This window comes from Staurois parvus, unplaced genomic scaffold (genome assembly GCF_062004578.1).
Source record: "Staurois parvus isolate SC_StPar_1 unplaced genomic scaffold, SC_StPar_1.0 ptg000406l, whole genome shotgun sequence".
NCBI classification, from domain to species: Eukaryota; Metazoa; Chordata; class Amphibia; order Anura; family Ranidae; genus Staurois; species Staurois parvus.
This window is the reverse complement of record NW_028318202.1, coordinates 409883-433026: the sequence shown is the minus strand read 5'-3', so window position 1 is coordinate 433026 and position 23144 is coordinate 409883. Positions and strand designations below refer to the sequence as shown.

The window sequence follows — 23144 nt, the reverse complement described above, 5'->3', positions numbered from 1 at the left end:
CATGTATAGCGCAACCCTCCCCCTCCCCCTCCAGTGCTCATCAAATATCACTAAAAGAAAGCTCTATTTGTATAAGGAAAAAAATTATGTAAATTTCATTTGTGAACAGTGTTGCATGAGCAAGCAATTGTCAGTTAAAATAGTGCACAGCTGTATAGCAAAAAATGGACTTGTCATGATGGGGGGTTAAATCTTCTGGAGGGTAAGTTGCTAGAAAAGAATAGAAACAATAGATTAGAAATTCAAATTTCAAATAGAATAAATTTGAATTCAAATAGATTAGAATGGAAAAGAACAGAATAGGAAAAACAATAAAATAGAATGAGTTAGAATATAACCATCTTCCAAAATTTGAATTTTGAATAGAATAAATTAGAATTCCAATGCCAATTCAAATTCAGTCGAATTTAATTTGAATAGAATCGAATTCAAAAATGAAACGAGTTCCGAAAACAAATTAAACAAATTTAACTAAATGAAATTATTTAAATAACAAAACAAACTAAAATTTTTCATTCTGCACATGTCTTGTGATATAACGATATATACATTGCAGGTTTGATATTGGTCCTCAAAATGTGCTGTATTTATGTTTTTTAGTCAATTTTGTTTTGTATTTATTATCATCTAATTTTATATTGGATTATTATTATTTTAATTTTTTTTAGTGGTTAGTGGTTTTTTAGCTGCGTTTTAAGTATAAATATAAATGAATTGCTACTTTACAGCATTCACAAAGCAATATCACCACTTTACCATCTTTATGTTGTTCACTCAGGCTTCCCCAGCTCTCATTCAGCAAACCCGTATGTTATCACTTTACCTCTGCCACCAGCACTGTTCAGAAAATACATTGAACAATTATTTGTGATTTCTCAAGCTTTTTTAACAATTGGCTGCTGTTACATATCTTCTATTGTTATGACTGAATAAACTTTTATCTCTATTGGATTTATATTTGTCCTTCTGGCAGTATCTTGGTTACACTCAGATTCTTCAGTTGGTCTAGCACCAACTTGTTGCTGATTATCCATAGTGCTCTTCTTCAGTTCTTCTGCATACTAACACATTGCTCCTGGTGGTTGGACAGACCTGCTTGTGATATCCGTCCAAATGTTGTATTGGCTACTTTATTCATAATTATGGACATCAGCTCCCAGTAGTGTGCCTTTTTTCATTCAAAGTCACTATGACAAGCTTGGGTTCATACAGGAGCTGTGTGAGATGCATGCGATTCTGACAGGAAACGCACCACATTCCTCTTCAAATCACATGCAATTCTTTGCAGTGCGATTTGAGCCCATTCATTTTGTATAGCCTCAAAGCGCACTGCAAAGGTATCGGTACTCGGTATCAGCGAGTACTTGACCAAAAGTAACAATACTCATACTCACCGATTAAAAAGCATGCTGAAGGAGAATACTCTCTCTGGTGCGATAACAGAAATTTACCAAGAAGTTTAAAACATTTAGCAAGGCTATATTAATGATATGTTAATATAACAAATAATAGAGCCACAAAACATTGTATTTGAAAAGTGGGCTTTAGTCAAAAAAAGTACAGGTTGCATTTGAAATAGTAAAAAAAAGAATACACTGAATTGTAAGCCATATAACTAAAGAGTTAGCAGAACACTCCAAGCACTGTTTTCTCTGTTATAATATATATTAAAAAAAAAAAACTTACCCTTTGGCCCATATAAAGTTGCATAGCAAGGCTTGTGGCAATATGGTTTTCCATCATGCTGTAAGAAAAGTCACACATTTATCAGATTGTTCATTTATCAATATCCCTATTTTACAGCATATACAGTATAAATTAGATTTAAATACAAAATTATGTTATAATTATTTCAGGAAATAAAATTCAGTTTAGTGGCCTGAAACTGGAGGATTTCAGCATAAAGACAAAAATTTTCCACAGCCACCCCTCGCTGATTCAAGTTGTTAGATATTAAAGACAGTCGGATCCTGTGATGGATCCTCCCCCCTCTCTCTACTTGGGTGGAGTGCATTCTGCAGGCTTGGGAAGAACAATTTGTGTTACTTTTGAACTATGAACATCTAGTTAGGATTTGTTTCAATTTCATACATATATGGGAATACCACTTCTTAGCCCTGTATACCTTTTTAAAGATATCTTTTAGCTGAACTGTGAAAAATTTACACAGCAATGACATATGGACCTTTTCAATACAGTATATGTGTCAGGGAACAAGAAGATCGCTGCAGCACATGAATCTGCACAGGTGTAGGATCCAGACAAGGCATACAGGAAGGCGGGCACTAGGACCCAGGCGCACCTGTCACCAATGACGGAACTGGCAGGCACTAGGACCCAGGCGCGCCTACCGGCGCTGGGCAGGCTATTTAAGGAGCACCTCAATGATGATTCACTGCTGACTGGTCTTCAGCCTCCCCCTGTGTCCTGCTGTTCCTGTGTGATTCCTTTGGTGCTGACCCGGCTTGTTCCTGACCCGACTGATTGCTCTCCTGCTCCTGGTTTCTGACTTCAGCTCTGCTCCTGACTTTGGCTTCTCCTACTGATTCTGTACCTTGCTGCCCGACTGTTGATGACTTTGGCTTCCTTTGACCCTGCTCCTGTCCTGTGTCCTGGCTACCTACCTGCTCTGCTGCACATCAGGCATTATCCAGAACCTGCTCTGTCTGCTATTACAATACTCAAATCAGAGGATACACTGCCTTCTCAGGCCATCATCTGCAAGAGCCACATGCAACCACCTCAGGCGCTCTTGTCCCCCTAGTCCCTAGACTCCCTCTGTTCCAACCTCAGCAGGGTCAGGGCTAGTGACACAAGTGAGGCCGACCTCGTCAATTCAGTCTCTTATCAGGTACATGACAGTACCAGTCAGCCATGATGGAGTCTGAAAGGGAGGCCTCACAACTGGGGGACATTCGCCAAGCAGTAACTACCTTGTTCAACATAATGCATGAGTTACAGAAAGACTTTGAACACTTGGAGAGCAAACTGCGAACCAACTCTAATGTCCTCTTAGACACAGACCTCAATACTACCCTTGATGCGGTCATGCAAACAGTGACCAGTATAGGTTATAACCTTTGAAACTTCTGCTCTGCCGGAACCCCGGGTGCCTAGACCCAAGTTCTTTACAGGGGATCACGGGAAGTTCAGGACTTTTCGTAACTCCTGTGAGTTATATTTTTCCCTGCTCCCCAGAACCTTCTTGGCACCTAACACTAAGGTGGGATTCATTATCACACTCCTCAGAAATGAACCCCTGTCCTGGGCCTACCACCTACGTGAGTTGCATGACCCGCCTTAGCTTCTGTGGACTCCTTCTTTACAGCGATGGCACAAATCTATCTAATGATCCTTTCCGGCGCCAAACTGCTAAAGTCATGCTCAGTAAGCTACAACAAGGTCAGAGATCTGTGGAAGACTATGTCACTGATTTCCGTATCTGGTGTCCTTATACCCAGTGGAACGCGTCTGCTCTCCGCCACCAGTTCCGTCTTGGTCTTTCCAAAAATCTGAAGGATGAGCTGGGTGCCAACCAGCTTGGAGAACCTGATAGTCCTGGCGATTCAGATTGACCGCCAAATTCGGGAAAGGCAGAACGAGAGGTCCAATGGGAAGATTTTGATATGCTCTGAATTAGGACCTCCTACAAATGTGGCCTCATCAGCATTACCCACCAACTCCACTAGGAGAAGCTTCTGGAGGCCACAGTTATCCGCAGTGGAACGCCTTCGCTGGCAGAAGTCCAACTTCTGCCTCTACTGCAGTGATGCAGGTCATTTTGTGGCCACCTGCCTGGCCAAATCCCACAGATCCTCTCCCAACTGTTTCTACATGATGCACCCTCAAGGGGCAAGTCGGGCACATCTCTCTTTTCATCTGCAGCTACAACTGGCTGAAATGACAATCAGGGTCCCAGCCATTATAGACTCAGGTGCCTGTAGCTGCTTTATGGATGCACAATTTGCTATGCAAAACCAGATTCCGCTCCGTAACAAAGCACAGAGACTTGCAGTTCACCTGGCTGACAGATCTGGTATCAGTTCTGGCCCTGTGATACAGGAAACCGTGACAATATTCTGCTACTCTACTATGGGACACCAGGAATTCCTATGCTTAGACATCATTACCTCTCCGATTTTTCCAGTCATTCTCGGCATGCCCTGGCTAAAAGCCCACAACCCAACCATCAATTGGTTGTCCGGAGAAATCTCTTTCACCTCAGAATATTGTTTGAATCACTGTACTTCCAAAGGGACTACTAAGGCAACTCCTCTTCTCAGACAAATAAATATAAAAGTGATGCAGCGTTATAACTAGTAATAAACACTCGAGAGGTATTAGAAATGATTATTACATAAAATAAAGTCCTATAAATGGACCTAACAAAAACGGGGCAACAAATGACACAAATCCACATGGGGATATATAAGGAATAGTGACCCCTAGTACCCAAAGGGTACCCAGTGAAGACCAAGTGAATACCTACAGAGGAAGCCAAACAGATAGCAAACGCTTTGTGCAAAACAAATAACGTGTCCACAGTTCATATAAAAATGCTGTAATTTCCAAGACGTGCAGGTAAGTAACAGCACACCTTCAAACGTGATCCCAAGCAGTATGGCTGCAATGGCCTCTCACCTCCACTTCACGACCCCACAGGGCCACAAAGCAAATGTAGATCACCTCTGGATCTCTCAAACTGGTGGCTCCTCAATTAGGATGGTGCAGGCAGTCATCAAATAAGCAATACTCGACCGGACCAATTGGCAGGTGAAGATATACTCACATCAAGTACAAAAGCTCATATGCCCGTAAACCAAGAAGAGAACACAATCTTCATAGTGTAATACTGCTTTTTAATGGCCAAATAGAAATAAGCCAAAAAAAGGATATACACTTACATTACAGTTGCTTGTATCCAGGTCATAACAGTGAGCTGGGTGTACAGCATGACCAAAAGGTGTTCCAAAATGGCGTCATGCCGGAAGTACGTCACCACGCTATTGCCGTCGACGCGTTGCATCACGTAACTCGTGACTTCGTCAGGACAGCGTGATTGGCCAACAGTACTTCCTTATAAAGGCCGGGAACCGCTCCAATCAGAGATAGTGGGCGGTACAATCACGGCCATATTCTCGTAGCTCAATATTCAGGACATTGTCCTATTAGGTCTAATGCTCATAATAAGAAAAAACGCTTATAATTGGAAATAAAAACCAGGCAACTTGTAAGTACCAGTCAAAGGCATAATAATCATAAAAATAGCACGAATAACAGCTAAAATAGATGCAGAGATCCCGCACACTTTATTACAAAATGAATAATGCTAAGATCACAAGGGAGACATGTACATATAAACGTAACATGCCCCATTTACATGATATTAATTAAAAAAACTTGGGGAAAATAAAAATACCAATAAAAAATGAATAAATATAGAAGTGACATGCAAAATTTAATCACTCCCTTTTAATCATGCATAGACACTCACCCCATATACATTAAAAACAGTAAATATAAAATAGTGTTAGATAAAGGTTTGAAGTATGCCCCTCCCAAAGCCGCCAATGGTTTCAATGTATATGTAGACACTCTTAAATATGTTAGAAAACTTAATATTAAGAAACATTTCTGTGGCCTCCCAGGAGCCAAGAATGTAATATCGAGTGCCTGTAGTTGTCAGGGACCATCGTGACGCATGGGTCTGCACATGCGTAGGTGTCTGTCAAGACATGCAGGCAGCAGGGCACTATGACCCAGGCGCACCTGTGGTCTATGACAGTGCTGGGCAGGCACTAGGACCTAGCCTGCGCCTGTCAGGTGCAGGGCGGGCTACTTAAACCAGCCCTGCACAGACACTTGTTGCCGAATGGTCTTTCTGCATATCCTGTTACCTGTGTTGTGAGTACTTTGATCCGGATTGTCTGACCTAGCTGTCTTCTCCTGTCCTGACCCCTTGGCTTGCCTGACTCCTGGATGTTCCCCTTTAGATTTGATCTCCTTTTATTGACCCAGCGTGTGACCCATTCTTTGCCTACTGTTTTGTACCGCACTGACCCCCCGGCTACCGACACGGCTTGTTTGACTCTGCCCTTGCTCATTCCTCCATCCATCCATCCCTCAGGGATCCCCGGGTCCCCTCACATCAGACTCCCACCCTGCAGGAGCCTCCGGCAAACTCCTCTACCACTGATAGAGATATCCGGTAGCTGTGACCTGGTCCCGGTGCGCTCCAAGTCCATCCCCACCATCAGGGGCCCTGATGAACAAGTGCTCCGGAACTTAGACTCCGCACTCTGGAGAGGCTCTATCAGGGGACTGATAGAGGTGCTGTCGGGTGGTCTGTTACAGTACCATTCGGCCATGACTAAGTCTGGATGGAGGCCTTCTCCTCTGGAGGATATTTGCAGGCATTTATCGGCCCTGACCCAGGCGGTTACTGCACTGCAGGATAAATGCACTCGCTTGGAGAACCGCTTTGACACTATGACCATGTCTGATGCCCCTTCCCAGGGCCCGGCTCCAGCCGCCAGCTCTGGGGAGACTTTTAGACTTACCACAGGGGCTGCGGCTGCACCCCTTCCAACAGAACCCCGTGTTCCCATGCCTGAACGTTTCCGGGGAGACCGCGCACGGTTCAGGGTGTTCCGGAACGCCTGCCTACTATACTTTGACTTGCAGCCCCGCACGTTTACGACCAAGTCGGTTAAGGTAGGGTTTATCATCTCCCTACTTCAAGACGAACCCCAGGACTGGGCCCATAGATTGAGGGAGAACCATGATTCCCAGTTGGAATCGGTAAACGATTTTTTCAAGGCCATGGCTATTCTTTATGACGACCCACAACGGGCAGCCTCTGCTGAATCCACTTTATACTCACTCGACAGGGTCGTTGAGCGGCAGAGGAATATGCCTCTGAGTTCAGGCGATGGATGGGTAACACGCGCTGGAATGACGCTGCCCTGCATCACCAATTCCGGGTCGGACTCTCAGAGGCCCTTAAAGATGAACTGGCCCGAGTGGGCCTCCCAGAGTCCCTGGAGGATCTGATCTCCCTGGCGATTCAAATCGATCGCAGGCTGCGGGACTGCTGGTCTGAGAGGTCTGGCCAGGGTCAAGGAGTTACATGGGCACCACCCAGAGGTACAGGTCAGCTAACTTCCACAGACCACCTGCCATCCATTCCAGTGGACACCTCGGAGCCCATGCAGTTGGGGCTGGCTCGACATACCCTGTCCCCGGAGGAGCGCCAGCGAAGACGTGCCAGAAACCTCTGCTTTTACTGTGGAGAAGCCAGGCATATCGTGCGGACCTGCCCTGTGAAAGCACGTAAGTCAAGGTCTTTAGTTCCTTCCTGTTCTATTGGGAATATAAGTCAGTCTAGTTACTTAGCCGTACCCCTCTTTTTTCAGCTCCCAGGAAGAACCGTGGAAATGACGGCTATCATTGACTCAGGGGCCTGCAGTTGTTTTTTGGATCTTGACTTTGCACGTCAGCAAGAGATTCCCCTACAGGCCAGAAAATGATGTCTCAATCTGTTTTTAGCTGACGGCTCCCGGATTAGATCGGGGTTGGTAGATCAGGAAACCCCCCTACGCTTACCACCATAATGGGACACCACCGGGAACTTTTACGTTTTGACGCCATCGCGTCACCCCTTTTCCCAGTGATCCTGGGGCTTCCATGGCTACAGGCCCATAACCCCCAGATCAACTGGTAAACCGGATCACTCAGTTTCCTTTCGGCATATTGTCAGGAACACTGTCACGCCTCAGGGCCCGGGGCCCCCCAAATTCTCCTGTGTTCCGAGGAGGAACCAGTTTAAAAGAGGTGGTTCCAGCAGCTTACCATGACTATCTTGACGTTTTTAGTAAATGTGGGGCCGACACTTTGCCTCCTCATCGTCCATATGACTGCCCAATCGACCTGTTGCCGGCATCCGAGATCCCTTTTGGCCGAATCTTTCCTTTGTCCGAGGTAGAATTGGGGGTGCTTAAAGAGTATATAGAGGAGAACCTCCAGAAGGAATTTATCCGCCCCTCCACCTCACCGGCGGGGGCGGGTATTTTCTTTGTGGAAAAGAAAGATAAATCCCTGAGGCCCTGTGTGGATTATCGGGAACTAAACCGAATCACAATCAAGAACCGTCACCCTTGCCTCTGGTCCCGGAGCTTTTTCAAAGCCTATGGTCCGCCGCTTGCTTTACCAAATTGGATCTCAGGGGGGCATATAATTTAGTTCGCATTCGAGATGGGGATGAGTGGAAAACGGCTTTTCGCACTCGGTTCGGCCACTTCGAATATCTTGTTATGTCATTTGGACTCTGCAATGCCCCGGCCACCTTCCAGCATTTTGTTAATGATGTCTTCAGGGATTACCTTGACATCTTTGTCATTGTATACCTCGATGACATCTTGATATTTTCACCTTCACTAGATACTCATAGGATTCATGTGGCAAAGGTTCTGGAGCGCTTGCGCCTACACGGCCTATATGCCAAAGCTGACAAGTGTAGCTTCGAGCAACAGAGTATTTCCTTCTTGGGTCTGATCATCTCCACCGCGGGGGTTGCAGAAGGTCGCGGCAATTCTCGAGTGGCCAATTCCTACTGACAAAAAATGTGTGACAAAAAAACGATTCATTGGATTCGCCAACTTCTATAGGAAGTTCATCAGGAATTTTTCAGGTCTGGTCTCCCCTATCACACAGCTAACCAAACTTGGGACACGCTTTAAATGGACATCAGAGGCCCAGGAGGCATTAGAATTCCTGAAGAAATTGTTTACCACGGCACCCATCCTGGGCCACCCGGACGCAGCGCTACCATATGTACTAGAGGTAGATGCATCCGAGAATGCTGTGGGATCAATTCTGTCCCAGAGAAAGGGGCCAAAAGAGCTTCTGCACCCAGTGGCATTTTTCTCCAGAAAACTTACCCCGGCGGAGCGAAACTATGACATCGGGGACCGAGAACTACTGGCCATCAAGACCGCTTTGGAAGAATGGAGATACTTGTTGGAAGGAGCAGCCCACCCGATTTTGATCTTTACAGATCATAAAATTCTTGAATATCTGAGGACAGCTAAATGTCTAAGGCCACGCCAAGCCAGGTGGGCGCTTTTCTTCTCTCGTTTCTCATTCCATATCACCTATAGGCCAGGTTCCAAAAACACTAAGCCAGATGCCCTCTCGCGCATGCTCGAGGATCCCAAGGAGGAACCCAGGCCAGATACCATCCTATCATCTGGAAACTTTTTGGCTCTTCAGACGGAACTGCGTGCAAAATTGCAAGACGCATCAAGGACATTGCTTTCCTTGCCAGGGGTATCATTCTCGAACGAGGGAGGTCTGATACGGAAGGAAGGATTGATCGTAGTGCCAGAGGAGGTACAGACGCAGGTCTTGGGGCATTGTCACGACCACCCAATGGCAGGACATTTTGGATTGGCGAAGACGCTGGAGTTGCTTAGACGCACCTTCTGGTGGCCTAACATGGCTGGAGATTGTGAGCAATACGTCAGGTCCTGCACCATCTGCCAAAGAAACAAGCCACCCAGAAACAAGGCCTGGGGGTTGTTGCATCCTTTGCCCATACCTGTTTGTTCCTGGCAAATGATTGCCATGGATTTTATAGTTGAGCTTCCCCCGTCCCAGGGCCATACTGCGATCTTTGTTATTGTTGACCGCCTGTCAAAGATGGCTAATTTTGTGCCTTTGAAAAGCACCCCATCGGCTGTGGAGACTGCTCAGATTTTTATCAGAGAGGTGATCAGATTACATGGAGTCCCAGAAGACGTGGTGTCCGATCGAGGAGTGCAATTTACTTCCAAATTTTGGAGGGCTTTATGCAAGGCACTTGGCATTAAACTGTCGCTCTCCTCTGCGTTTCATCCCCAGACCAACGGACAGACAGGACCAACCAGACCCTGGAACAATATTTGAGGTGCTATACGTCCTTTCTGCAAGACGATTGGCTGACACTCCTGCCCTTGGCGGAATTCGCTTATAATAATGCAAACCACTCAGCCACGGGACAATCACCATTTTTTGCAAACTATGGGTTTCACCCCACCTTCTTGCCTGACTTGATTGCTGAGAGCACAGTTCCAGCCACCCAAAGTATGATCAATTTTTTTTCTAATAATAATAAATTACTGCAGGAAGCCATGGCTAAGGCCCAGGAGGATAACAAGAGGATTTTTGACAAGAAGCAAAGGGGGGAAACTGGTGCTGCAACCAGGGGAGAGAGTCTGGTTGGCAACAAAAAATCTGAAGCTACTATGTCCCTCGAAGAAGCTAGGACCAAAATTTTTGGGGCCTTTTCATGTTAAACGCATGATTAATAAGGTAGCTTATGAGCTTGTCCTTCCAGAAACCTTTAAGATTCACCCAGTGTTTCACATCTCATTGCTAAAACCAGTTGTTGCAGATCCATTCCCAGACCGGGAATCCAGACCCCCTGAAGCCATTACTGTTGAGGAACAAGAGGAATTTGAAGTGGAAGCAATTCTAAATTGTCGAAGGAGGGGAGGCCAGACCCAGTTCTTGATTAAGTGGAAAGGCTATGGTCCTGAGGAGAACTCTTGGGAACCTGCTCAAAATGTCCATGCCCCTAGACTCATCCGGGGGTTCCATCGTAGCCACCCACGGAGGAGAGATCAGTTGGGTACCCGGAGGATGCCCATAGGGGGGGGGCAATGTCAGGGACCATCGCGACGCATGGGTCTGCACATGCGTAGGTGTCTGTCAAGACATGCAGGCAGCAGGGCACTAGGACCCAGGCGCTCCCGTCATCTATGGCAGTACTGGGCAGGCACTAGGACCTAGGCTGCACCTATCAGGTGCAGGGCGGGCTACTTAAACCAGCCCTGCACAGACACTTGTTGCCGAATGGTCTTTCTGCATATCCTGTTACCTGTGTTGTGAGTACTTTGATCCGGATTGTCTGACCTAGCTGCCTTCTCCTGTCCTGACCCCTTGGCTTGCCTGACTCTGCTCCTGGATGTTCCCCTTTAGATTTGATCTCCTGTTATTGACCCAGCGTGTGACCCGATCATTCTTCGCCTACTGTTTTGTACCGCACTGACCCCCCGGCTACCGACACGGCTTGTTTGACTCTGCCCTTGCTCATTCCTCCATCCATCCCTCAGGGATCCCCGGGTCCCCTCACATCAGACTCTCACCCTGCAGGAGCCTCCGGCAGACTCCTCTACCACTGATAGAGATATCCAGTAGCTGCGACCTGGTCCCGGGGAGCTCCAAGTCCATCCCCACCATCAGGGGCCCTGGTGAACAAGTGCTCCGGAACTTAGACTCTGGAGAGGCTCTATCAGGGGACTGATAGAGGTGCTGTCGGGTGGTCCGTTACAGTAGTGATGATATTACTCATACCGGACTAAGGAATAAATCTTTGTTTAACCCCCAAGTGGCCAATAATAACCAAATAGAGGTATTTAAGAAGATGGTCAATATAGATATGAAGAATTTAGATCTTGGGAAAGTGGGGCAAAATAAAGCATTGTATATTGATCAGCAGAGGCTGTCCAAAAGGGACAATATAGTCATTAGACCCGCTCATAAAGGAGGGAGTATAGTGATACTTGCTAAGGAGTATTATGAAAAGGAATTGGAATCCCAATTAGGGGACATTACCACTTATCTCCCTCTATCTAAAGACCCTACTTATCAATTCAAAAAGGATCTCACAGCATTGGTTAAGAAAGAAAAGGATAAAAACATATTAAATAAAAAAGAAGCTTTGTATTTAGTCCCAGATATATGCAGATTACCAGTTATTTATACTTTACCCAAGATGCATAAAGACCCCTTGAATACACCAGGACGACCCATTGTCAATGGGATCCAATCTGTTATGTCCAGAATGGGTCAATATATCGATATATTTCTTCAGCCCTTGGTTAAAAACACTAGGGCTTATCTGAGGGACACTAAGCATCTCATACAATTGATAGATGGTATTAAAAGTAATGATAGCATTTTGCTTGCTAGTGCAGATGTGTCGGCTCTGTACACCATCGTTGACCATGAGGATGCAGTGGACTCAGTGGGGTGGGGTCTAAGAGAATTTAGTGACCTTCGATGGTCACAGAGGAAATTTATCTTAGAAAGTCTTGAGTACTGTCTCTCCCATAATTACTTCTGGTATAAGAAGTAATTTTCTAAACAAGTGAAAGGAGTAGCTATGGGGGCAAGGTTTGCCCCCAGTGTGGCCAATTTATTCATGGCCCACTGGGAAGAGGAGACAGTATACCGTAATTCCCCACGACAATTGATCTTGTATAAGAGATATATTAACGATGTTTTTATTATTTGGGATGGATTGGAATCTGATCTATTGAACTTTTTAAATCAATTGAATACTAATGATAAAAATATTAAGTTCTCTTGGGATGTTAGTGGTACATCCATTAATTTTTTGGATTTATGTATTTTCACTAAAGATAATAATCTGCATACTAAAACCTTTTTCAAAAATGTCGATCGTAATGGATATATTCCATTAGATAGTTGCCATTATCCTCCTTGGTTAATGAACATTCCTAAAGGGCAATTGGTAAGACTCAGAAGGAATTGTACAGATATTAAGGATTATTATGAGCAAGCAAGCATTATGGAGGAAAGATTTTGTAATAAAGGTTATTCTAGAGAAATTATTAAAAATAAGATTGCCGAAGTGGGAATGACCGTGAGATACGCGGATAAATAGAATAGAAGGTTATGAAGATCAAATGGCGATTATCTTGGACTTTACTAGTAATTATAAACAAATAGAAAAAGTATTTAAACGACACTGGCCGATTTTAAAGACTGATCCTATCCTTTCAAAATTATTACCTCCAACACCTAAATTTGTATATAGGAAGGCCCCTTCCCTTAGGTCTAAATTAGTCCGTAATGTATTAGACCCCCCCATTAAGAGTTTGAAAGTCACTTTTCTTGATCAGAAAGGGTTTTTCCCTTGCAAAACATGTTACACATGTAAGGCAACAAAGGGTCTGAACCCTAGATTGAGTTCGTTTACGGCTACCAGTAATGGGAAAACCTTTAAGATTAAAGACTTTATATCCTGTAGGACGGAGGGGGTCGTTTATGTCCTTCAATGTGGATGTGGCCTGCAATATGTGGGAAGGACTAAAAGGCCTTTGTGGATTCGGCTGAGGGAACATGTCCAAAATATAAAGAAGGGCTTTCCCAAACACAGTTTATCAAATCATTTTCGGCTTTTCCATAATAAGGATCCCTCGAGTCTAAGATTCTGGGGAGTGGAGAAATTCCGGAAACATTGGAGAGGGAGCCATAAAGTGAGATCCTTGAGTCAGGCGGAATCTAAATTGATTTTTATGATGGATACTTTTGCCCCTATGGGACTTAATATGGAGTTCGATTTGAACTGTTTTATCAGTGATCTCTAGTTTTTCTTATGCTGTTTTTGCTATTTTATATTTACTGTTTTTTAATGTATATGGGGTGAGTGTCTATGCATGATTAAAAGGGAGTGATTAAATTTTGCATGTCACTTCTATATTTATTCATTTTTTATTGGTATTTTTATTTTTCCCCAAGTTTTTTTTAATTAATATCATGTAAATGGGTTACGTTTATATGTACATGTCTCCCTTGTGATGTTAGCATTATTCATTTTGTAATAAAGTGTGCGGGATCTCCGCATCTATTTTAGCTGTTATTCGTGCTATTTTTATGATTATTATGACTTTGACTGGTACTTACAAGTTGCCTGGTTTTTATTTCCAGTTATAAGCGTTTTTTCTTATTATGAGCATTAGACCTAATAGGACAATGTCCTGAATATTGAGCTATGAGAATATGGCCGTGATTGTACCGCCCACTATCTCTGATTGGAGCGGTTCCCGGCCTTTATAAGGAAGTACTGTTGGCCAATCACGCTGTCCTGACGAAGTCACGAGTTATGTGACGCAACGCGTCGACGGCAATAGCGTGGTGACGTACTTCCGGCGTGACACCATTTTGGAACACCTTTTGGTCATGCTGTACACCCACCTCACTGTTATGACTTGGATACAAGCAACTGTAATGTGAGTGTATATCCTTTTTTTGGCTTATTTCTATTTGGCCATTAAAAAGCAGTATTACACTATGAAGATTGTGTTCTCTTCTTGGTTTACGGGCATATGAGCTTTTGTACTTGATGAGAGTATATCTTCACCTGCCAATTGGTCCAGTCGAGTATTGCTTATTTGATGACTGCCTGCACCATCCTACCTGAGGAGCCACCAGTTTGAGAGATCCAGAGGTGATCTACATTTGCTTTGTGGCCCTGTGGGGTCGTGAAGTGGAGGTGAGAGGCCATTGCAGCCATACTGGTTGGGATCACGTTTGAAGGTGTGCTGTTACTCACCTGCACGTCTTGGAAATTACAGCATTTTTATATAAACTGTGGACACGTTATTTGTTTTGCACAAAGCGTTTGCTATCTGTTTGGCTTCCTCTGTAGGTATTCACTTGGTCTTCACTGGGTACCCTTTGGGTACTAGGGGTCACTATTCCTTATATATCCCCATGTGGATTTGTGTCATTTGTTGCCCCGTTTGTTAGATCCATTTATAGGACTTTATTTTATGTAATAATCATTTCTAATACCTCTCGAGTGTTTATTACTAGTTATAGCGCTGCATCACTTTTATATTTATTTGTCCGATACTCCCTATTTGGTATAGGTTAGATGCTGGCTGCTTTTTAGTTGAGTTTAGTATTTACCATAAAAACGCAGGAGGATATTTTTTATATTTTAACTCCTCTTCTCTGCATTCACTCTGACCCTGAGACCATGAAACTTGTTCCTGCAGCATACCATGAATATCTGGACGTCTTCAATAAGAAAAGTGCCAACTGCCTTCCTCCCTATCGCTCATATGATTGTCCTATTGAAGTCCTGCCCGGTGCCGAAATTCCTTTCGGCAGAATCTATCCCCTATCCGAGGCTGAATTAGAGGTCCTTTGGGAACATATCAATGAGAGCTTGGAAAAAGGCTTTATTAGGCCTTCTACATCACCAGCAGGAGCTTTTTCATGGAGAAGAAAGACCATACTCTCAGACCCTGTATTGATTACCGAGACTTAAACAAGATAACGGTAAAGAATCGTTACCCCCTTCCGTTGATCCCCAAACTATTTCAAATGTTGCGAGGAGCATGCTTCTTCACAAAACTGGACCTCAGGGGCACTTACAATCTGGTGAGAATTTGGGAGGGTGACGAGTGGAAGACGGCTTTCCGAACTAGGTTCGGACACTTTGAATATCTTGTGATGCCCTTTGGCCTCTGTAATGTCCCGGCAACTTTCCAACACCTGGTGAATGATATCTTTCAAGACTACCTGGATCTCTTCCTCATTGTCTATCTGTATGACATTCTGGTAACGTAAAGAAGACTCTGGATAGATTACGCTAGCATTGTTTGTACGCAAAAGCCGAGAAATGCGATTTTGGGAGGCAATCCATCCAGTTCCTTGGGCTAGTGATCTCTTCTGAGGGCATCTCTATGGACCCCCAAAAGGTGTCTGCCGTCTTAGAATGGCCCATCCCAGGAGACAAGAAAGCAGTGCAGCGCTTTATTGGTTTTGCTAACTTTTATAGAAAATTTATCAAGGATTTCTCTGGAATTATCGCACCAGTAACACAGCTTACCAGGCAGCATATTCCCTTTAAATGGACTCCCGAAGCTCAAACAGCCTTCGAGCAATTAAAGACTATGTTCACATCCGCACCTATTCTGAAGCATCCGGACCCTGCTCTCGCTTTTGTTCTTGAAGTTGACGCTTTGGAGAACGTAGTTGGAGCTATATTATCCTAAAGACAGGGACTCAAATCCCTTCTGCACCCTGTTGCATTTTTCTCCTGAAAATTGAGTGTTTCCGAAAGGAACTATGACGTGGGAGACAGAGAATTACTCGCCATTAAGGTAGCATTGGAAGAACAGCGCTATTTACTGGAAGGTGCAGTTCATCCCATTCTCATCTTCACAGACAATAAAAATCTTGAGTACCTGAAAACGGCGAAACGCCTCAGGCCACGACAAGCTAGATGGGCACTATTTTTCTCTTGTTTCACCTTCCATCTGACATACCGTCCTGGATCCAAGAATGGTGAACCTGATGCGCTCTCTCGTATGTTCCCCGACCCAGTTGCGCAGTCTGAACCTGACACAATCCTGCCTGCCAAAAACTTCTTACTCCTTCAGACGGACCTTGTTACGCAGATAAAGGAAGCCATGAGAAGTCACCCACCTCCCATGAATATGCACTTGCAATTAAAGGATGGCTTGTATTTCCACAAGGAGCGGATCTTCGTGCCCGAAGAATTCCGGACTCTTGTTCTCCAGAGATGTCATGACCATCCACTAGCAGGTCATTTTGGGATTCACAAAACCTCTGAGTTGGTTTCCCGTTCTTTCTGGTGGCCAAACACAGTGAAGGATTGTCAAGACTACGTGAGATCTTGCACAGTCTGCCTGAGAAATAAATCCGATAAAGCCAAGACTTGGGGCCTGTTGGAGTCCTTGCCCGTACCAGAATAACCTTGGAGCATGATCTCAATGGACTTTATCGTTGAACTGCCACCATCTGAAGGATTTACCACTATCTTCGTAGTGGTTGATCACCTGTCTAAGATGGCTCATTTCATCCCCTTGAAAGGGACTCCATCGGCCACAGAAACTGCCTCTGTTTTCATAAAAGAAATCATAAGATTACATGGTGTCCCCCTTGTATCTGACCGGGGAGTACAGTTCACATCTAAATTCTGGAAAGCTCTGTGTGAAGCATTTGAGATCAGGTTACGCTTCTCATCTGCTTACCATCCCCAAACAAATGGACAAACGGAGAGAACAAATCAAACTCTGGAGCAATACCTCCGATGCTTCTCCTCGTATTCGCAAGACGACTGGGCTTCGCTCCTTCCATTAGCGTAATTCTCCTATAACAATTCCATCCATTCCGCTACCAAGCAATCTCCATTTTTCGCTAACTACGGATACCACCCCACCTTTCTTCCAGAAATACCAGTAGAGGCCGCTGTGCCCGCAGTACAAGAAAGGATGGAGTTCCTCAGGAGGAACGGCGAAGTCCTACAAAAAACTATTTCCAAAGCTCAGGCGAGCAACAAGAAATTTTTTGATAGGAAAAGAAGGGGTAACCTGGAACTGAAACAAGGGGACAAAGTCTGGCTATCCACGGCCAACCTGAAACTAAGTTGTCCATCAAGGAAGCATGGTCCAAGGTTTCTAGGACCATTTCCCATCAAGAGAAAGGTGAACCCTGTAGCGTTTGAACTTGAATTACCAAAACATTTGAGGATTCACCCAGTATTCCATTGCTCCTTGTTGAAACCACACATCCCAAGAGGGTTTCCCAACCGGAATCCGGAGTCGCCTGCGCCAGTGTTGGTCGAATGGAACGAAGAGTATGAGATTGAGACTATTCTGAACTGTAGGAAAAGTGGCGGACAGACCCAGTTCCTGAACAAATGGAAGGGTTACGGACCAGAAGATAACTCCTGGGAACCGTCCACTAATGTCCATGCCCCACGGATAGTTCAAGCCTACCTCTGTCGTTATCCTGAGAAACGAGCCCTAGTGGGCATCCGGAGGATGCCCATAAGGGGGGGGCATGTCAGGGAACAAGAAGATCGCTGCAGCACATGAATCTGCACAGATGCAGGATCCCGACAAGGCATACAGGCACTAGGACCCAGGCGCGCCTGTCACCAATGACGGAACTGGCAGGCACAAGGACCCAGGCACGCCTGTTGGCGCTGAGTGGGCTATTTAAGGAGCACCTCAATGATGATTCACTGCTGACTGGTCTTCAGCCTCCCCCTGTGTCCTGCTGTTCCTGTGTGATTCCTTTGGTGCTGACCCGGCTTGTTCCTGACCAGACTCTGATTGCTCTCCTGCTCCTGGTTCTTGACTTCGGCTCTGCTCCTGACTTTGGCTTCTCCTACTGATTCTGTACCTTGCTGCCTGACTGTTGATGACCTTGGCTTCCTTTGACCCTGCTCCTGTCCTGTGTCCTGGCTACCTACCTGCTTAGGCATTATCCAGAACCTGCTCTGTCTGCTATTACAATACTCAAATCAGAGGATACACTGCCTTCTCAGGCCATCATCTGCAAGAGCCACAAGCAACCACCTCAGGCGCTCTTGTCCCCCTGGTCCCTAGACTCCCTTTGTTCCAACTTCAGCGGGGTCGGGGCTAGTGACACAAGTGAGGCCGACCTCATCAATTCAGTCTCCTATCAGGTACATGACAGTACCAGTCAGCCATGATGAAGTCTGAAAGGGAGGCCTCACAACTGGGGGACATTCTCAAAGCAGTAACTACCTTGTTCAACGTAATGCATGAGTTACAGAAAGACTTTGAACATTTGGAGAGTAAACTGCGAACCGACTCTAATGTCCTCTTAGACACAGACCTCAATACTACCCTTGATGCGGTCACGCAAACAGAGACCAGTATATAACATATACTGAATACGTCTTGAAGGTCAGATAGATTTATATATATATATATATATATATATATATATATATATATACAGTGAAGGAAATAAGTATTTGATCCCCTGCTGATTTTGAATGTTTGCCCACTCACAAATAAATGATCGGCCTAAAAAACAAATGGTAGGTGTATTGTAACAGAGACATAATAGCAACACAAATTTCAAAGGAAATGCATGTCTAACAAATTATGCACTGATGTCCATGTTCATGAGGGAAATAAGTATTTGATACCCTATCATTCAGCAGGATTTCTGGCTACCAGGTGTCTTTCATACAGGTAACAAGCTGAGATTAGAAGCAGTCTCTTAAAGGGAGTGCTGCTAATCTCATTTTGTGACCTGTATAAAAGACACCTGTCCACAGGAGTAATCAAACACTCGGATTCCAAACTCTCCACCATGGCAAAGACCAAAGAGCTGCCCAAGGATGTCAGGGACAAGATTGTAGACCTACACAAGGCTGGACTGGGCTACTAAACTATCGCCAAGCAGCTTGGTGAGAAGGTGACAACAGTTGGTGCAATCATTCGCAAATGGAAGAAACACAAAACAACTGTCAGTCACCCTAGGTCTGGTGCATCATGCAAGATCTCACCTCGCGGAGTGTCAATGATCATGAGAACAGTGAGGAATCATCCCAGAACTACACGTGAGGATCTTGTCAATGATCTCCAGGCAGCTGGGACCACAGTCATCAAGAAAACAATTGATAACACACTACGTCGACAAGGACTGAAATCCTACAGTGCCCGCAAGGTCCCTCTGCTCAAGACGCACATGTCCAGGCCCATCTGAAGTTTGCCACTGAACATCTGAATGATGCAGAGGAGGACTGGTTGAAAGTGTTGTGCTCAGATGAGACCAAAATCGAGCTCTTTGCATCAACTCAACTTGCCGTGTTTGGAGGAGGAGGAATGCTGCCTATGACCCCAAGAACACCATCCCAACTGTCAAACATGGTGGTGGAAACATTCTGATTTTGGGGTGTTTTTCTGCTAAGGGGACAGGACAGCTGCACCTCATCAAAGGGACAATGGACGTGGCAATGTACCGTCAAATCTTTGGTGAGATCCTTTTTCCCTCAGCCAGGGCATTGAAAATGGGTAGTGGATGGGTGTTCCAGCATGACAATGACCCTAAACACACGGCCAAGGCAACAAATGAGTGGCTGAAGAAGAAGCACATTAAGGTCTTGGAATGGCCTAGCCAGTCTTCAGCCCTTAATCTGATTGAAAATCTGTGGAGGGAGCTGAAAGCTCGAGTTGCCAGACGTCAGCCATCAAACCTTAATGACTTGGAGAGGATCTGCCAAGAGGAGTGGGCCAAAATCCCTCCTAAGATGTGTGCAAACCTGGTGGCCAACTACAGGAAACATCTGACCTCTGTGATTGCCAACAAGAGATTTGCCACCAAGTACTAAGTCATGTTTTGTGAAGAGGATCAAATACTTATTTCCACATGTAAATCAGTGCATAATTTGTTAGACATGCATTTAAATTTTTTGTTGCTATTCTGTCTCTCATGTATGTATGTCTCTCGTGTGTGTGTGTGTATATATATGTGTGTGTGTGTGTGTGTATATATATGTGTGTCTGTGTGTATATATATATATATATATATATATATATATATATATATATATATATATATATATATATATATATATACATACACACACAGACAGCAGAAGTGATGATGTAGCATTCTTTTGCTTCCACTGTGTAATAAGACACCTAGCTAACAGGTGGGAAGCCTCACATTTGTCATACACTGCATGCGCTGCTAGTAATACGCAGTCATGTCAGAGCTTACTGAGTTTCAAAAGAGGGCAAATTGTTGCTTCCCACTTTAGCTGGTGCCATGTCGCAAGATGCAGTATCAAAGGTTATGACTGCATATACAGTTTGCAGGAAACCGTCATCTGATGAGCATAAGCATGGTCAACTGACCGACAGAGACAAAAGGGCATTGCGCAGGAGTGTGGCCCAGAATAAGAAAACTAGAGCTTTAAATGTGACTGCAGAGCTCAATCTCAGTTTTCCAAAAGCAGTGTCCACAAAAACTGTGAGGAATAAGCAAAACATGCACAGGTGAGCTGCAATTGCCAAACCACTAGTGACCGATATTAATGCTCAGAACAGGACCACACCCAGGAAGGAGCCTGACCATGGCTTGGAGCGGGAGCTCGATGTGAGGGCTCCTGGCTCCCAAGCACCTCCAGTGTCCTGCCGAGAAGGGGAGAGATGTGCGGGAAGCCCTGGAGAGACTAGTCGGGGAGAGGGGGGCGCCTGCCTGCCTGCCTGCCTGCCTGCCTGCCGTGGACCAAAGACCTCCGGGACTGGCGGCCATCGCGGCGGGTCTTCCTGTGCTCTCGGCCCGACGCTGTGTGTTTCCCGGAGCTCAGTGGACGCCGGGCGATCAGGTGATCTGCCGCAAGGGAACTCTGGGAGGCAGAGGAGGCAGCCTGTGTTCCTTGGAGCAAGGGAGATGCCAGCTCTCTTCCTCCTGCACACAGGACCGTGGCAGCTGGAGACATGCAGAAACGTGCTGGGTGAACCCCCCCCCCCCGCAATCCACTCATTGTGTGAGGGGAATGTCAAGTGCAATGTTCCCCAGAAGAGAGTACCTGGAGCCGCCTCACCCCTCACTTGGAGTAAAGGAAGAGATGTCCTAAAGTGCGGGAAAGTCTCTCAGAGAAGTTCAATCTCTATAGAAACCAGAGATCTCACATGGAGGAGAAGTATTCCTGTTTTGAGTGCGGGAAATGTTTTTCATGTAAGTCCTATTTTTATATATACCAGTGATAATACAAGAGGGAGCAGCCATACCCTTGTTCAGAGTGCGGGAAATGTTTTTTCACAGAAGTCCAGCCTGCATATATATCAGAGACCTCACATGAGGAAGATGCTATATCCCTGTTCTAAGTGCGGGAAATGTTTTCTCAGATAAGTCTAGACTTTACATATATCAGAGATCTTACACAGGTGAAAAGCCATATGTCTGTCCTGAGTGCGGGAAATACTTTTCAGTGAAGCTTAGTCTTCACACACATCAGAGATCTTACACAGAGAAGAAGTTGCATACCTGTCCGGAGTGCGGGAAATGATTTTCACGTAAGTCCTATTTTTATATATACCAGTGATAACACAAGAGGGAGCAGCCATACCCTTGTTCGGAGTGCGGGAAATGTTTTTCAGAGAAGCCCTTTTCTTCATATATGACAGAGATCTCATACGGGGGGAAAAGCCGTATTGGGGATAAGAGGGGTGAGTGAGACAGGTTATACAGAGGGTTAAACACACATAGTAGCGCTCTTCAGCGGCAGGAATTCGTAAGTTGCATTAAAGAGCTTTAGAAACAGTTCAACCCTTTCAGAAAGTAAGATTTATTACTATTATGTCAAAAGGATGCAATAAAAATATTTACAGAAAAAAGATGTAGCCAATATATATATATATATATATATATATATATATATATATATATATATATATATACAGAGAACAATGGCACAGCAAAGAGATAACAGAAAAAAGTTTAGGTAGATAAGTACTTGCCAAAAAGCCTTGGGTTAAGCAGCTTCAAGTGTCATAAGTCAAAAGGATTTCTTGTCTCTTCTGCTAGTTTCGATGTTAAATGCAGGAGATTCTTCCTTCTCTCACACACAACTCTAAGTATCACAGCCCCTTTTCTACCAAATCCCAGCAGAGTGTCTCTTTGGAGTAGTAACCAATGGTCTCCTTTTGGGGAGGGGGTGTTGGGAGGAGACCTAAGTACAACCAGAATCTCTCATAGCTTATATTTTGGCTCATAACTTTTCCTAGGTACATTTGCCGGGTTGGGCACTAGTATATTAATACTCAGCCGCATCTGCGGAATGGTTAGAGATGAAACATGAAATATGCACTTGAATGGTTCAAGAGATACTTTTCTGCTTTCCTATGTATGCCAGCTAAGGGGTGTCACATACCAGGAGAATGGCCTCAAACTGAGCCTTCCGAATATAGGCTCCATGTTTAGGTAGTTATGTCCTACGTGAAGATATCAACTTATATGAAAAGTGAGTTTTTAAAAGTAAGTCTGTTTTTACGACCCCTTGGAAGGTCTTTTGAAGTTCAGTGAGGGACTTTTACGATGTGCCAGATTGCACAGTTTCTTAGACAGCGAAACACCCAGCTCGTGAGGTTTTATAGCTCGGAGCTTCTGCTGTGCTTTGGCCGCCTGTGACACTTCTCATGACTTAGGCCACATGTCGCTGTGGATGAGCAGAGATGGAGGGGGATGAGGAAAGCTATATTTGTACAAGATGGACGATCCTTTGCCAAGATGGAGGTTGGAGCAAAATGGTTGAACCGCGTCCATCTCTGTGGGTACGATTGCTACACCAGGTAGATCAGTTCGGGAGTGGGGGGAGAGACAAAGGAAAAAAAGAACTGAGAGGGGAATACCCATGGAAGACAACAAATTTTGATATCAAATCAAAAATAGACCTCCCTCCAAAACCTGAACTGCGGAAAATTGAAATAGTCCCTGACAGCATGAAAAACAAAGTATCAAAGGGAGGAGGGCCTAAGGCTTCCCAAACA

At 44.9% G+C, this 23144-nt stretch overlaps 1 protein-coding gene across 7 annotated transcripts in view; it reads right to left on the bottom strand.

Moving 5' to 3' along the window:
• The window catches only part of LOC149455069 (cysteine-rich protein 2-like), a 548326-nt gene that overhangs the window by 326332 nt on the left and 198850 nt on the right, over positions 1-23144 (bottom strand). For all 7 annotated transcript variants that reach the window (XR_016314105.1, XR_016314106.1, XM_089686684.1 and 4 more), the window contains exon 3: positions 1687-1744. Coding sequence is in view for 5 of the 7 variants with exons in the window: in XM_089686684.1 (XP_089542810.1) it covers positions 1687-1744 (58 nt within the window). In the remaining 2 variants the exon portion in view is untranslated. The remainder of the gene's footprint in view (positions 1-1686; positions 1745-23144) is intronic.